Genomic DNA, 15,974 nt, shown 5'->3' on the forward strand with positions numbered 1-15,974 from the left:
AGCCTTGAGATGCTGCCGTATAGGGCTGTGGAAACGGAGTCCTTCAAAAGTATCATGGAGGCGGCGGCCGCGCTACTCAGTTCCCAGTCGCCACTACTTTTCCCGATGTGCCGTCCCAGCCCTGCACGACCACGTCTCCCGCAACATTGTACGCGCCCTCACCAACGCGGTTACTGCCACGGTCCACTTAACTACGGACACGTGGACAAGCACAGGCGGGCAGGGCCACTACATCTCCCTGACGGCACATTGGGTGAATTTAGTGGAGGCTGGGACAGAGTCAGAGCCTGGGACCGCTCACGTCCTACCCACCCCCAGAATTGCGGGCCCCAGCTCGGTGGTGGTATCTGCGGAGGTGTATGCTTCCTCCACTAAAGCACCCTCCTCCTCCTCCTCCTCCTCCTCCTCTGTCTCGCAATCAAGATGTGTTAGCAGCAGCATGTCGCCAGCAGTCGGTGTCGCGCGGTGTGGCAGCACAGCGGTGGGCAAGCGTCAGCAGGCCGTGCTGAAACTACTCAGCTTAGGCGATAAGAGGCACACGGCCCACGAACTGCTGCAGGGTCTGACACAGCAGACCGACCGCTGGCTTGCGCCGCTGAGCCTCCAACCGGGCATGGTCGTGTGTGACAACGGCCGTAACCTGGTGGCGGCTCTGCAGCTCGGCAGCCTCACGCACGTGCCATGCCTGGCCCACGTCTTTAATTTGGTGGTTCAGCGCTTTCTGAAAAGCTACCCACGCTTGTCAGACCTGCTCGTAAAGGCGCGCCGGCTCTGTGCACATTTTCGCAAGTCCCACACGGACGCTGCCACCCTGCGCACCCTGCAACATCACTTTAAGCTGCCAGTGCACCGACTGCTGTGCGACGTGCCCACACGGTGGAACTCTACGCTCCACATGTTGGCCAGGCTCTATGAACAGCGTAGAGCTATAGTCGAATACCAACTCCAACATGGGCGGCGCAGTGGGAGTCAGCCTCCTCAATTCCTTTCAGAAGAGTGGGCCTGGTTGGCAGACATCTGCCAGGTCCTTGGTAATTTTGAGGAGTCTACCCAGGTGGTGAGCGGCGATGCTACAATCATTAGCGTCACCATTCCTTTGCTATGCATCTTGAGAAATTCCCTGCAAACCATAAAGGCAGCTGCTTTGCGCTCGGAAACGGGGGCAGGGGAAGACAGTATGCCGCTGGATAGTCAGAGCACCCTCCTGTCTATTTCTCAGCGCGTACAGGAGGAGGAGGAGGAGCATGAGGAGGATGAGGAGGAGGGGGAAGAGACAGCTTGGGCCGCTGCTGACGGTACACCGGCTGATTGCCTGTCATCCTTTCAGCGTGTATGGCCTGAGGAGGAGGAGGAGGAGGAGGATCCTGAAAGTGATCTTCCTAGTGAAGACAGCCATGTGTTGCGTACAGGTACCCTGGCACACATGGCTGACTTCATGTTAGGATGCCTTTCTCGTGACCCTCGCGTTGCACGCATTCTGGCCACGACGGATTACTGGGTGTACACACTGCTCGATCCACGGTATAAGGAGAACCTGCCCACTCTGATTCCCGAAGAGGAAAGGGGTTCGAGAGTGTTGCTATACCACAGGACCCTTGCGGACAAGCTGATGGTAAAATTCCCAGCCGACAGCGCTAGTGGCAGAAGGCGCAGTACCGAGGGCAAGGTAGCAGGGGATGTGCGTAGATCGAGCAGCATGTACATCCCAGGCAGTGCAACAGTCTTTAAGGGCCTGGCCAGCTTTATGGCTCCCCACCAAGACTGTGTCACCGCTCCCCAGTCACGGCTGAGTCGGCGGGAGCACTGTAAAAGGATGGTGAGGGAGTACGTAGCGGATCGCACGACCATCCTTGGTGACGCCTCTGCCCCCTACAACTACTGGGTGTCGAAGCTGGACACGTGGCCTGAACTAGCGCTGTATGCCCTGGAGGTGCTTGCTTGTCCTGCGGCTAGCGTCTTGTCGGAGAGGGTGTTTAGTGCGGCTGGGGGAATCATCACAGATAAGCGTAGCCGCTTGTCAACCGACAGTGCCGACAGGCTAACACTCATCAAGATGAACAAAGGCTGGATTTCCCCAGACTTCTGTTCTCCACCAGCGGACAGCAGCGATACGTAAGCAATACGTAGGCTGCACCCGCGGATGGAAGCTACGTTCTCTCTCACCATCCAAAACGGGGACATTTCTGCTTCATCAATCTGTGTCTAATATTCCTCCTCCTCCTCCTCCTGCTCCTCCTCCTGAAACCTCACGTAATCACGCTGAACGGGCAATTTTTCTTAGGGCCACAAGGCTCACTGAAATAATTTTTCTGAACAATTTTTATAAGTTTCAATGCGCTTAAAAGCATTGGAACTTTAACTTGAACCAATTTTTCGTTACACTGGGCTGCCTCCAGGCCTAGTTACCACTTAAGCCACATTAACCAAAGCGATTAATGGGTTTCACCTGCCCTCTTGGCTGGCCATGGCCAATTTTTGGGATGTACATTAGTACTGTTGATACAGCAATTTTTGTGGGCCCTCGCCTACAGTGTAATCAAATTAATTTTTAGCCCACCTGCATTACAGCTGACGTTACCTCAGCTGTGTTGGGCAATGCAATGGGATATTTTTATGTACCGCCGGTGGGTTCCAGGGAGCCACCCATGCTGTAGGTGCACACGGAGTTTTTAATACATGTGTCCACTTCTAAAGAACCCCAGTCAGACTGGGGCATGCAGTGTGGGCCGAAGCCCACCTGTATTACGCACAACATTACTACCTCAGCTGTGATGGGCAATGCAATGGGATATTTCTGTGTACCGCCAGTGGGTTCCAGGGAGCCACCCATGCTGTGGGTCGACAGGGACTTCACAATAGGGAGTTGTACCTGCCTGTGTCTATGAATTAAAAAGCCCGGTCTGACTGGGGCATGCAGACACCTTGACAGAATGAATAGTGTGTGGCACATAGGTTCGCCATTGCTATGCCCACGTGTGCAGCTCCTGATGGCGGTGGCACAGGATTCTATTTCTCATTGCTTCTGTACAGCATTGTGGGCTATCGCTCCGCCACTTTTAAAGAGGGTCGCTGCCTAGCCGTGCCAACCTCTGCAGTGTGTGCCTGCGGTCCCTCGTCATGGCAGACGCACTTCTAAATAGACATGAGGGTGGTGAGGCATGAGGGCAGCTGAAGGCTGCGCAGGGACACTTTGGTGTGCGCTGTGGGGGGGAGGGGGGGCGGTTGGTCAGCATGTAACCCAGGAGAAGTGTCAGTGGAGTGTCATGCAGGCAGTGATTGTGCTTTGTTGGAGGTAGTGTGGTGCTTAGCAAAGGTATGCCATGCTAATGAGGGCTTTTCAGAAGTAAAAGTTGTTGGGAGGGGGGGGGGCACTCTTGCCGGTATTGTGGCTTAATAGTGGGACCTGTGAACTTGAGATGCAGCCCAACATGTAGCCCCTCGCCTGCCCTATCCGTTTCTGTGTCATTCCCATCACTTTGTTGAATTGCCCAGATTTTCACACATGAAAACCTTAGCGAGCATCGGCGAAATACAAAAATGCTCGGGTCGCCCATTGACTTCAATGGGGTTCGTTGTTCGAAACGAACCCTCGAGCATCGCGGGAAGTTCGTTCCGAATAACGAGCACCCGAACATTTTGGTGTTCGCTCATCTCTAGTTATGACTTATTTTATCTTGGTCTCCCCTGATTATTAAAGCCGCAGAATATGTTGGCACCTTACAAATAAAGAGAATTATTATTTGGATGAAAAACCTTCTGGCGCCATATTTTAAAACCCGGGATGTTTTTATTTTGCTGTTGATGGGGCTCGTGGCGCACGGTAACATGAACCTGCAGTTATTATTCGCACCATTTTGGGGCACATGCAGCTTTTTGATCACCTTTAGTTCAATTTTTATTTTAAAAACTCTGCAATTCTGTCTTTATGTATTTTTTCATAAGAAGTTTACTGTGCAGAATAAATGATATGTTTTAATAGCTCAGAGCTTTACAGTCGCGGCAATTCCAATGATGTTTTTTTTTTTGAGCGATGAGGAAAGGGGGCTTTTTTAACATTTGATATTTTTTTTTTTTTTTACCTAACGTTCTACTTCCTCATAGGGAACTCGCCCTTGTAATAGTTTGGTTACTCGTACAGCGTACTTCAATACTTCAGCCTGCTTCTCCTGTGTTTTTAGAACTATCTCCATTATAGTCTTACACTCTGGACACACGGCCGAGTCCAAGACGAGCAGCCAGCGGCTTTCAGAACAGAAGTTTGCTTCAAAATATTCCATAGAAAGCTCCCAGAAATAACCACAGCTTGAAAATTCAACCCCATAAAGTAATTATCTGGGGGTGTGGCCAATAGTGTTTCCCCGCCTTTTTTCCAGGAATTTTTGCAAAGTAGATGTGAAAAAGATACGGATTATTTACCGGTAGTCCCTTTTCCAGGAGTCATCACGACAGCCCCATTACAATGGAGGTTGCCCTCTGACCTCGGTAGGGACAGGAAGAGCCCTTAAAAGCACCTCCCTTTCCACCCATGCTTCAGTGACTTTCAAATTATTACGGTGAACAATGTTTACTGAACCAAAATTTACCTTTATTCGGTCAAATTTACATTGAAAAGAACATAATTATTCTAAAAGGGAGGGAACTATGGGCTGTCGTGATGACTCCTGGAAAAGGGACTACTGGTAAGTAATCCGTATATTTCCAGGTCGTCATCCCGACGGCCCCATTACAATGGAGTAATACAAAATTATAGGCGACTTTAGGGTGGGACTACTGCCTGGAGGACTTTCCGTCCATATCCCAGGTCTTTGTCCAACTGGACGTTAACCCTGTAGTATTTGATAAAGGTGTGTAGACTAGACCAGGTGGCCGCTATGCAAATTTGCTCGGCAGATGCCTGGCCCTTCTCTGCCCATGAGGAGGAGAGGGAGCGTGTAGAGTGGGCTCTGATTCTCCCCGGGGAATCGAGACCCCTAGCTTTATACACCTCCTGGATGGCAGTCTTGATCCACCTCGCAATAGTGCTTTTAGATGCCGTCTTTCCTTTGCCCGCCCCTGAAATTGGACAAAGAGGTTGTTATTTTTTTGAACCGAGTAGATAGCCTCTAAATACGTTAGAACGGCCCTTCTGACATCTAAGCTGTGAAACTCTCGTTCTCTGTCATTACGGGGGTTTTGGCAAAAAGAGGGCAGAGTAATTGTCTGCTCTCTATGGAACTTGGACACTACTTTCGGCAGAAAAACTGGGTCTAATTTAAACGTAATTCTATCGTCTTGAATTAGCATATGTGGTTCGACACAACATAAGGCTTGTAGTTCTCCTACTCTCCGGGCTGAGGTTATGGCGACTAGGAGAGAAACTTTTAGCGTAAGTAGTCTTAGGGGGAGTTGGGAGAGGGGTTCAAAGGGTGGTTTGCAGAAACTATTTAGGACTAGATTTAAAGGGTAGAAGGGTTTTTTTTGGCCACCTTTGCAATCTGTATGTCAACCTTTGGGGTCTCTCTATACAGGCGGATGTCTTCGGGAGCAAACGCGAGCCGGTTCCTGATTTCTTTTGAGACCGATAGTCTCTCCTCAGGTTCCTGCCACTCGTCTGCAATAATTTGTAGCAGGGTCTGATTAACTGGAAACATGGTTTTCCGTCTTGACTGGAGGCCCCCAAACATTTCGTCCTGGACTGTCCTGGGCGGGTGGTCCTCTTCAATTTGCATGGTTTCCCTCACTGCTTTAATGAGGTGCCCTATGTCATCTGAGGAAAAATATTTTTTCTCGTCTTCGGGCAATGATGGCGGATCTTCTAGTTCTCCCTCTGACAGGAGTTCCAGGGATTCGCCAGAAATAGAGCTCGCCGACTCCACTTGTCTTGACGTTTTGGGGGCCCCCGAGGGACCGGGTTGAGGGTGAGAAAGGGATGCCATAGAGGCCTGCAATTCCTCTTTAATCATGCATTGGATGTCGGTTTTAAATGCCGCCCTTTCCTCCGCTAGGATCTTCCCCGTACACTCCTCACACAGGGGTTTTTTATAATTATCCTCAAATCTCTTACTACAGAGGACACATTTTTTGGATTTTTTCCTGGGGTCCGCTTTAGCCTTCGGACCTTCCTTATCCATCTAACCCATACAGAAAATGGGGGAGAGGGGAGAAAAAGGGGAACATATATGCATCCAATTCAACACAAATGACAATTTTGCATGTTCCATTTTTTGGCATATAGCCACTCACAGTTTGTAGGGTTTCTGTGTCTCCTTCTCGTGCTGAGCTTTTGCGTATAGACATGCTTAGGCACTTCTGGCAGTCAGTAGGATAGCTTCTGTGGAGTAGAGCCTACTTTTATGGAGAATCTGTTCAAATTTGGCGCCATTTCCGGGTCTGCGTCGGTAGCCACACTCCCTACGTCGAGCGCGTGACATCACCACGCCAGATCACATCACCGGTTTGCGCGCCGAGGACCAGGGAGGCCGCCGCTGCTGTTCCCCTACCAGGAGGATTTATCCAATCGTGGCAGCAGCGGCATGAAGATGTTGACCCGCACAAGAAGACCAGCGCTGCAGCGGCAGCTTATGGCTCCATGGCGGCGCAGGTCGGGGATGCAGGGACTGCTAAGGTGTGCCGCCCTGACCTCTACCCTCCAGGGGATCTTTGCACTACATGCCTTCGGTGAGTACTCCCTGGAGCTTGCTTCATCTGGCCACCGTAGGGACAGGAAGACACTGAAGCATGGTGGAAAGGGAGGTGCTTTTAAGGGCTCTTCCTGTCCCTACCGAGGTCAGAGGGCAACCTCCATTGTAATGGGGCCGTCGGGATGATGACCTAGAAATTAAAATTTCACTTCTTCCCATAAAAATGTCATATTATGGACACGCATTTCATGTGCATCAAATGAAGCAGAAGGAAAACCCTAAGGCTGGGTTCACACAGGGAGGATTTGCCACGGAAATTCCGTCCGGGACTTCGCTGCGGCAAGTCTGCCTGCGGCCGCTAATCCCGGGGTTAGCCAGCCATGTGGACGAGATTTGTCAAAAATCTCATCCACACGGGACAGCCAATCTGTCGCGGAAAAGCTGGCAGAAGCCGACGCTGCGGCGCGGATTCCCTGGCCACAGCATGTAAATTTTTTTTCTATGAGAGCGCCAGCCGCAACAGAAAAGCATGTGGCCAAGCTGCTCCAAAACCCACAGCTAAGTGCCGCGGGTTTTGAAGTGGCGCTTTCCCGGTGGAAATCTCAAGTTTTTTTCACTGCGGCCAAACCGCGAAATTTCCAGCAGGATTCCGCCCTGTGGGAACCCAGCCTATTATTTATTCCCCTGTTTCTTCATAAATGCCCCCATTGGGGCCCTAATCTGCCTCCTGGACACATAGCAGGGTCTAAAACAACCCCACAGTATAGCTTTCAGGATACAAATCAGACCTCCTCCCACCCTTGTAGAGGTATTGAGCTGCCTAAACTATAGAACCCCCCCCCCCCCCTCCTCCCAAATGACCCTATTTTGTAAACTAGACTCATTAACCCCTTCTCGTTCACTAAGGTGCGGTTGAATATAAAGCATGCATAAGAGTCGAGCCAGTTGCATGCCCAGCTGATGCTGGCTGTATGAAATAGCTGACACCTGCAAACTGGTTTGTTTATGGCTCTCTGACAGCTTACATGCACAGTCTATGCTGATTGCATTATGTAAGCTGTCAGCCGGATGAAGGTCCTGACGCCTATCTGGTGCTGATAGTTGCTATAAAAAAGCCATGAGCCTAGTGAAGGCTCCCATGGCTTTCATGTATTTAAAGGCCCATTTAAACAGGACGAGTGTCGGGAAAATGATGCCCGACACTCATTCCCATGCTGCTACAGAGGAGCTAGTATCCTTGGCTCACAGCGGGGCCGCTGCAAGAGATTTCTCACCTTGCTCCCCCACCCCTCTCCATTGACTTAACATATAGGCCATTCAGTACTGAATTGCTATTTACACTGAGCAATCAGCAGTCAGCTCATCATCATTTGTTTATGCAGTATAAACGATGGACAATGATCTGATCGCTCAGTGTAAATAGCAGCAGTTCAGTACTGAACAGCCGCTATGTTACGTCAATGGAGAGGGGTGGGGGAAAGCAAGGAGAGAAATCTCCTGCAGCTGCCCCGCCCTCTGCTGGCTGCTCTGTGAGCCAGCCAGCAGCACGGGAGCAAGGACACACAGGGACGAGTGTCGGGCATCATTTGCCTGACATTCGTCCTGTCTAAATGGACCTTTAGCCTATTAAGCCCTAATATGCAAGTGTCAAAAATACAATATACTGCAATACTGAATTATTGCAGTATACTGTAAGGCCTCCCTTACACAGACGTTTTTGTACAGCGTTTAGTACTACAAAATAAAATTTGGTTTTGCGGATTCCAAAAAAGCCCAAATTATCACATTATTTATCCTACAAGGTAAACACTGTTAAAACAGAATAATAATAAGAGCTTCTACCCACTAGCGTTTTGTTTAACGTTGCGATATCGATGCGCTTTTTTTTTCAATGGGATTTTCTAATGTTAAAATCGCATCGCACTAAAATTACAAAAGCACAAATTTGCGATTTTGGTGCGACGCGATTTTAAAATTAGAAAGATCCATTGAAAAAAACAGCGCATCGATATCGCAACGTTAAACAAAACGCTAGTGGGTAGAAGCTCTTATTATTTTGCAGCGTTAAAAAAAAAACGTTAGTGGGTAAAAGCCCGTATAATGCCAGAGTTCCACATTTTTGTCACACTTTCTCCCAATAAAAAGTGATGAAAAAGTAATCAAAAAGTCATGTGAGCCCCAAAATGGTAGTTATAGAAACTACAGCTCGCCCTGCAAAAAGCGAACCTCCCGTAGCACCGTCGATGGAAAGAGAAAAAAAGGTAAGGTGCTCATATAACGAATACAAAAAAAAAATCTATAAGCATAGCATCATCATAGACATACTCAGAGACATAACTTGAAGCTCCCGGGCCCCGATGCTAAACCTGTAACAGGGCCCCCAACTATAATGCTTTATTCATAGTACTGGGCTCCCTATATGGAGAAGAGAGGCCTTATGGGCCCCCTAAGGCTCCTGGGCCCGGGTGCATCCGCATCCCCCGCATCTCCTATAATTACGCATCTGGACACACTGATCCGTAGATTTACGTTAATGTGACATTTTTACCACAATATGAATAACGTAAAAGAAAAAAAAACAGACCCTCAAAACTTCTTTAATTGCGTTTTTTTCTTTCTTTTCGACGCAAAGTTTTTTCAGTGCATAATATGGTCAAGTAAATGGTTCTTGTAAAAAATACAACTTTTCCCACAAAAAAATGAAAAAACAAAAAAGTTATGGCTCATGAAAAGGCGAGAATGAAAAAAAAGGAATTAATTTAGAGATGAGCGAACGTACTCGTTTCGAGTACTTACGCACCCGAGTATCGCCATTTTCGAGTACTTCAGTACTCGGGTGAAAAGATTTGGGGGGCGCAGGGGGGCGGGGAGAGGCGTGGCGGTGCGGGGGGTAGCAGCGGGGAACAGGGGGAGCCCTCTCTCTCTCCCTCTCCCCCCCACTCCCCACTGCTACCCCCCGTGCCGCCACGGCGCCCCCTGAATTTTTTCGCCCGAGTCCGGAAGTACTCGGAAATCGCGGTATTCGGGCGAAAAAGGGGCGTGGCCGAGCACGTTCGCTCATCTCTAGAATTAATGCAAATCCAGTGTGAAAAATTTACTTATCCTTTTTCCCCTAAATACACTTTTTTAGGCCTCCTTCCCAGGAGCCTCTGTTTTGAGCGCTTGTAATGCATGCTTTTAAAAGAACTAATGGGTTTCCATAGAAGCGTTCATATGTGCAGAATTTGAAGTGCAAAACAGCAGGCACCTAAAAAAGCTAAGACATCGGCCATCTCAGGGGCGCGTTTTGTCGGAGTTTCCATTGACTCCTATGGGAGCAGGAGTTAATGGAAGCTCTGTTAATCCCCGTGGGGAGTCCCCTCATCCCTGAACACTGACAGTGCTGTCACAGTGTTTAGTGATGAGGGGACCTTTGTGAAGCAGCTGCTCCAGTGAAAATGTTCAAACTTTGACTGTTCACGCGTTTCCCACATAAGTGCAGCGCATTTTTTTTCGCACACATGGTGCGCAAAAAACACACTCATCTGAATGAGGCCTTAAGGACATAATTTTCACACACCGAACATAAAGCTGAAGAGAATCCCCCCAATTTACATTCTGGTCTTTCTTATCCCCTTAGTGACCGGCCTATTTTGTGCCTTAAGGACAAAGGACTTTTCTTTATTGCATTGCAAGAACCTTAAATCATTGACCGCCGTATGAGGGCTTCATTTTTGGGGGCACAAGTTGTATTTCTTAATGGCCGCACTCTGGGGTACATATAATGTGTTGTGTAACGTGTACAAAATTGTTTGGGGGGGCAGATGGAAAAAATGTCCCGAAATTCCGCTATTGTTTTTGGATTTCGTTTTTATGGTCTTCAGCATTCGGTAAAAATAACCTGATAACTTCCTTATCTGATCGGCACGATCCCTGCCGCGCCAAGTTTATTTACTTTTTACTACTTTTGCACAATACAAACACATTTTATTTTCCCGGCAGCGGAGCTCTGTGAGGGCTTGTTTTTAGCAGAAGCAGTTGTAGTTTTTTATTGGTACCATTTCGAGGTATATGTGGCTTTTGGACTGCTTTTTATTATTTTTTAAGATAGCAGTTCTGGCGGGACTTTAATTTTTTTTTTTTTAATAGCATCATCATGAGTGATGAATAATAAAATGCTTCCATTGTCCGGGTCGTTACATGCAATAATACTTATGTGCTGCTTTTTTTAATCTTTGGGAGTATTTCATCTACTTATGTTATTTGGAGGGAAAATGTGTATTTTTTTCTAAACTACATTTTTTGTTTTTCAATTAAACTTTATTGAACTTTCTTTTTCCCTGTCATGGACTAAGGCCTCATGTCCGCGGGCACGTATAGTGGCCCAGAGTTGGGGCCCTATCACACTTATCTAGCTACCGCATGTGGTGTGTGTATATGCCTATATGTTCGTACTGTCTTTTGTGTTGTCTTATGTGTATTGGCCTAGTCTGGTCGTTCAAGGTCAATGTCTGGTGTCTTCTCTGACTAACATGAATATGACTGGGAACAAGTCACCCTAACCCACTCTCTTGTCTGTCAGTCATCCCTAACTAGCCCCTGGGATTGGGTACTGGGAATTTCCTTTAGCTCAGGATTGGTTGGAGAAGGGAGATAAAAAGTCAGCATTAGGGGTGGTTAGTGGGTTGTTTTTCTGGTTCGGCGTGCAGTCTGAGAGAGGAATCCGAAGGAAGTAGTCCGAGTGAGAGGTCAAGCCAGGCCTCATCGTAACCAAGCTAGGCCTGAGCTCAAGTCAAGTCCAGGCTAACATAGGCTGGAGTGAGTCAAGTAGCGTCTGGGGAATTCATGTTGTAGAGCTGGCTGCCGGAGAGTCTTTTCCACCCTTCCAGAAGGCATTTGAGTCAGGGCAGACACCACGTAGCTGGAAGGCAAACAGGCCTTGTAACCATGAGTTTATCACATTCCTGTTGAGTTAGAAGTCAGTGCATCCACAGTCAAGCCTGGGCTATTCCCTCCATTCCTTCATGAATAGCCCACCACTACGGGAGGTCAGATAACTTAGCCCGACAGCACATCGTATCTTCAGAACGGAGAGTTACAGGACAAATTATGTCATGTCGTCCATGTCGAAATCTTGTTGAAGAATTTATTACTTAATGGAGAAGAGTGTGAATGTTGTCATTTATCTACAAGCATTCAGTAAACTGTGTGCCTTCGGTTTTACTGCAACCTGTTTGGACTTGAACCCCTAATGGCTACGCCAAGAATCCCATGCAATCCACCTGCTGCACGAGTTGCCATTCCAAGTAGAGTAGCAACCACCCACTCAAGGTATTCCTGCCAACTCCTGCTCGCTGCACACACACGGATTCCGCATGGGAAATCCCACACGGAATCTGCCCGTGCCCGCAGCCGGCGACCCTGCGTACCTGTCCGTGTCTTGATGTTCTGTCATATAGTTGTGTGTGGAAGTGATGGCCGGCGCACATGCGCAGTACAGATTTTTTTTTTAATCTCTTGCTCTTCCCACGGAATCCATGACACTGTGAAGAGGCCGCGAATCAGACGGCTTCCATTGACTTCAATGGAAGTCGTCCGCGTGGGAACCGTAAGAAAATGGAGCAATTGGCTTCTGCTCGTGTACATGAAAAATCATTTGGAGGGCTAGTGCTGCGGAATCCGGAGCGGAACGCCTTTTCCGGATTCCGCACCAAAGATCCGGCCGTGGACATGAGGCCTCAATCTGTCTGTCTGTCTCTCACAAAACAACTAGTCGAAAACTACCTTCACACACAACATCCGAGCTGCAAAAAAACTGCTGCGGAATTTTTGTTGCGTTTCCACAGATAGGCGGAGTTAGCGAGCTTTGCAGAATTTGCTGTGTCTTTTGGTCATGTTGTTGCCTATTTATGTGCAGATCCTTTGTGGCGGAATGTGTTGCGTTTTTGTGATCTGGTAGCGGTAGTTCCTGCACTTGGGTCACATTAGCAGACTTTATTTTCAATTATCTACAAATGCGCATTTTCATGCAGATTCAAAGCGTTTCCACAGCTGAAAAGCTGCAAACAATGCAACTTTCCTCTATTTGCGGATTTTGGTGCAGCTATTATGTTACCCATTGATCTCTATGGAGATAATTTGTAGCAGATATGAGCAATATCCACAATATAATTAGACATGTTGCAGATTTGTAAACTGATGCGTTTTTTAAATTTCTTGCATTTCCGCAGCAGAAACAATCCGCAACGTCTGAAGGAGATTTGTAAAATCTTATTCACTTTCCTTGACTGCGTGCAGACAGCCTAAGAGAAGAGACAAAAACTGCATGAGTCTTGTGCAATGCAAAGCAACTGGCATTGACAGCCGTTGACCACATGGCCAAAGACCAATCAGTTGGTCCCTAACCAAGTGGAGAAGGATAGGGCTGTTATAATACTCTAGTAGGCCACCCCCCCCCACCCCCCGATCCTGCATCCCCCAACATTTTTAAAGCTATGAAAATAATAAATATATACTAACCTAATCCTGCAAGCTGTGCTCCTCCTTCCAGCTTCGCCGCGGTCTCTGCTCACTTCCAGGTCCGGTGTTTCCAGGTCTGTCTAAGCATGTGAATGCTACGGCCAATTACTTGCCTCCATATCACTGAGACCAGTGATTGGCTGCTGTGACCGTTGGACTGGGAAGTGAGCAGGGACAGCGGTACCAGAGCAGCGGGTACTCAAGAGGTGAGTATTGTATTATTTTTGGAGCTCTACAATTCGTTTCAGCAGAATCCACATGTGATGCCCCTGCCAGGGTGCCCGGTGGTGGGGATGCGCCACTTGCTCTATGGGTAAAGTAACCCTAGAGGGGGAGTGATGTCTGACAAGGCAGTGGGGTAAGCAGTGAGCTGTGCATGATATACATATTATATCATACTCCTCAGAGAGAAGCGCCGGAGGAGAGTTGAGTATTATACGGACTCAGATCTTACCTTAAGACTAACTGAATTACTTGCTGCGGACAGGAGGTAGTTCTTATTGTCCACTCTGCAGCTGAAGACCACCGGTAACCCATTCCCAGAATCGTATTCATTATATCTGTTCACATAAAACATCGCTCGCTCCCCTATAGAAAAAAATGCAGACATTTCTTATTAGACGATGAAATTGTGTCTCTACTTTTTAGCCTTTTAAACGTACAAAGAAGCAAAACTACAAGCCTACTGCAGCGCCCCAGGATTAGGGCCCCACAGCACTTAGTTCTGTTACCTGATGTGGAGTGTATGGGCTCAGTCACACGGGCGGCGATCCACGCGTATTTCCGGGTGGAAAAATGCCTGCACCGCGTGAGGACCAAAATCTGCATGACCAGCTCCATTGCCACCCATATGTTCTTTTTTTGTCAGGTACGGACGTCTGCGGCGCGGACCTTTTTCCATGCGGAAATACGCGCGTATCGCCGCCCGTGTGACTAAGCCCTATATGTTTGTCTGTGTGTACGTGCGGGTCTATAGTTGCCATGGTGTTATGTGTATGGACCTGCTCAGGTATGCCAAAGGTCAAGTGTCTGGTTTTCTTGTCTACAAACTTGTCTGTGTCTATACCCCGGTCACCCTAACCTGCTTAGGTTAGGTGTGGTTAGGGAAGGGGGTGGAGTTAGTAAGTTGGAGGAGAGGGGAGAAGTAGTCTGCAGCACATGGAGATCTAAGGAGAAGCTGCCCCTTTCAGCTGGACAGACATTCCCCTGCAGGCAAGAAAGAGCTGCTTCATACTGGCTGTGACCAGATAGGTAATAGTTATCAGTACCATATATAATATATATATATATGACTCATTGGTAACCGCTAAGTCTTAAGCGGTTCTGGTCAATACATCAGTATTAATTAGTATATTAGACAGGGACCAGTATCCAGTATAGGGATAGTGACAGATCAGGTGACCGCTGGCCCATAGGGAGAGTAGTGGTCCAGTCACATTGGTAGACTAGATAGAGTTAAAGGGGTTCTGTCATTAAAAAAAAAATCTACATTTACCTATTCGTCCCCCATCAGTTTTCTTACCGCATCTTCCCCTCCCTATCTTCTCCTGTGTAGTGTCTCAGAGTAGGGACCCTCCAGCACCTTAATATCGATCTCCTGTAGTGTGTTTATGTCTTTGTATTGTTGGATGTGATGGACTGTGTGTTATTATGCATATTGGCTCTGTCTGGGCCAATGTTAGGTCATTGTCTGGTGTCTGTGTCATCCTAACCTTATGTGTCTTTTCAGTCACCCTAAGCAGGCCTAGGATTGACTAGGTAGCTCACCAATAGCTTGGGATTGGTTGTAGGAGCAACTATAAAAAGCCAGAGCATGGGGTGAGAGAGTAAAGAAACAGACAAGGAAAAAAGAGGAAAAAGAGAAGGTGAGGTGTAAGTAGAGCCTAAGCAAGCCAGGCTCAAGTGAAGCTCTGAGGGCCGGAGTGGAGTCTATTTCCTTCCTGCTGAAAAAGGAATCCAAGACAGGGCAGACCACATGGAATTCAGAGGAAAAGAACCTGCTTAAATTCTGCTTGTGTGGAAGAACCCTCAGCTAACTTAGACTGATGGGCGCATCTTCCTGAATTGAGAAGGAGAAAGAAATTGGTACTTGTGTTTGCTGATAACTGCTAAACTGTTGAAGTTACTACTAATTGAAAATCTGACAAGTCAGAACTGTTTGTTGAAATCGTTTGCAAGTGTGGAGTAAACTGTGTGCCTTCGGTTTACATTATAAAAGCTGGCATGGACTCTTTATTCCAACCCGACGAGATCACTTCCATTAAAGGGTACTGGCATCACGAGGACAATTACAAATTAACCCATTATTGTTACCATTATCTCTATTTGCCACTGTTCGCAGCCCGGCCAGGCCGCGTCTAGACATTACAGAGAGGGGTGGCAAAGCCACCGTTAATAATCATCTTATTTTCTCACCGTTTCCCCACAAAGGTGTGTGCTCAGCCACCACACCTGCAGTCTCCCGGGTCCCCTTACCGCAAGCCAGCCGATTCTTCTTCTTTCGATGATGAAGCGTCCAGTCTTCTTCCTTCAGGTTAATGTACGCTACGTCACTAGTGATGTAGCATTCACTGCCTAGCAGGGAGGGCCGAGCTATTGCAGAGACTGCGCATTGGCAGTGTCTCATGGTAATAGTATATGAACACTCGCAGCGAGACAGCGCACATGCGCACTCTCAGCAATAGCTCGGCATTCCATGCTAGGCAGTGAATGCTATGTCACTAGTGACATAATGTACACTGACCTGCCTGAAGGAGACTGCCAAAAATGGACGCTCCAAAACAGGAAGAAGAGGATCCGGCTGGCTGGAGGTGAGGCGACCCGGGGAAACTGAGAAGATCAAGTAGGAGATGATAC

General features: G+C 48.0%; 1 protein-coding gene across 1 annotated transcript in view; it reads right to left on the reverse strand.

Annotated features, from left to right (window-relative positions):
• Positions 1 to 15,974, reverse strand: part of LOC136631808 (uncharacterized) — a 51,722-nt gene that overhangs the window by 4,369 nt on the left and 31,379 nt on the right. The window contains exon 6 of the mRNA XM_066606191.1: positions 13,573 to 13,706. Within this exon, the coding sequence (XP_066462288.1) occupies positions 13,573 to 13,706 (134 nt within the window). The remainder of the gene's footprint in view (positions 1 to 13,572; positions 13,707 to 15,974) is intronic.

The sequence above is a fragment of the Eleutherodactylus coqui genome, chromosome 6 (genome assembly GCF_035609145.1).
Source record: "Eleutherodactylus coqui strain aEleCoq1 chromosome 6, aEleCoq1.hap1, whole genome shotgun sequence".
NCBI classification, from domain to species: Eukaryota; Metazoa; Chordata; class Amphibia; order Anura; family Eleutherodactylidae; genus Eleutherodactylus; species Eleutherodactylus coqui.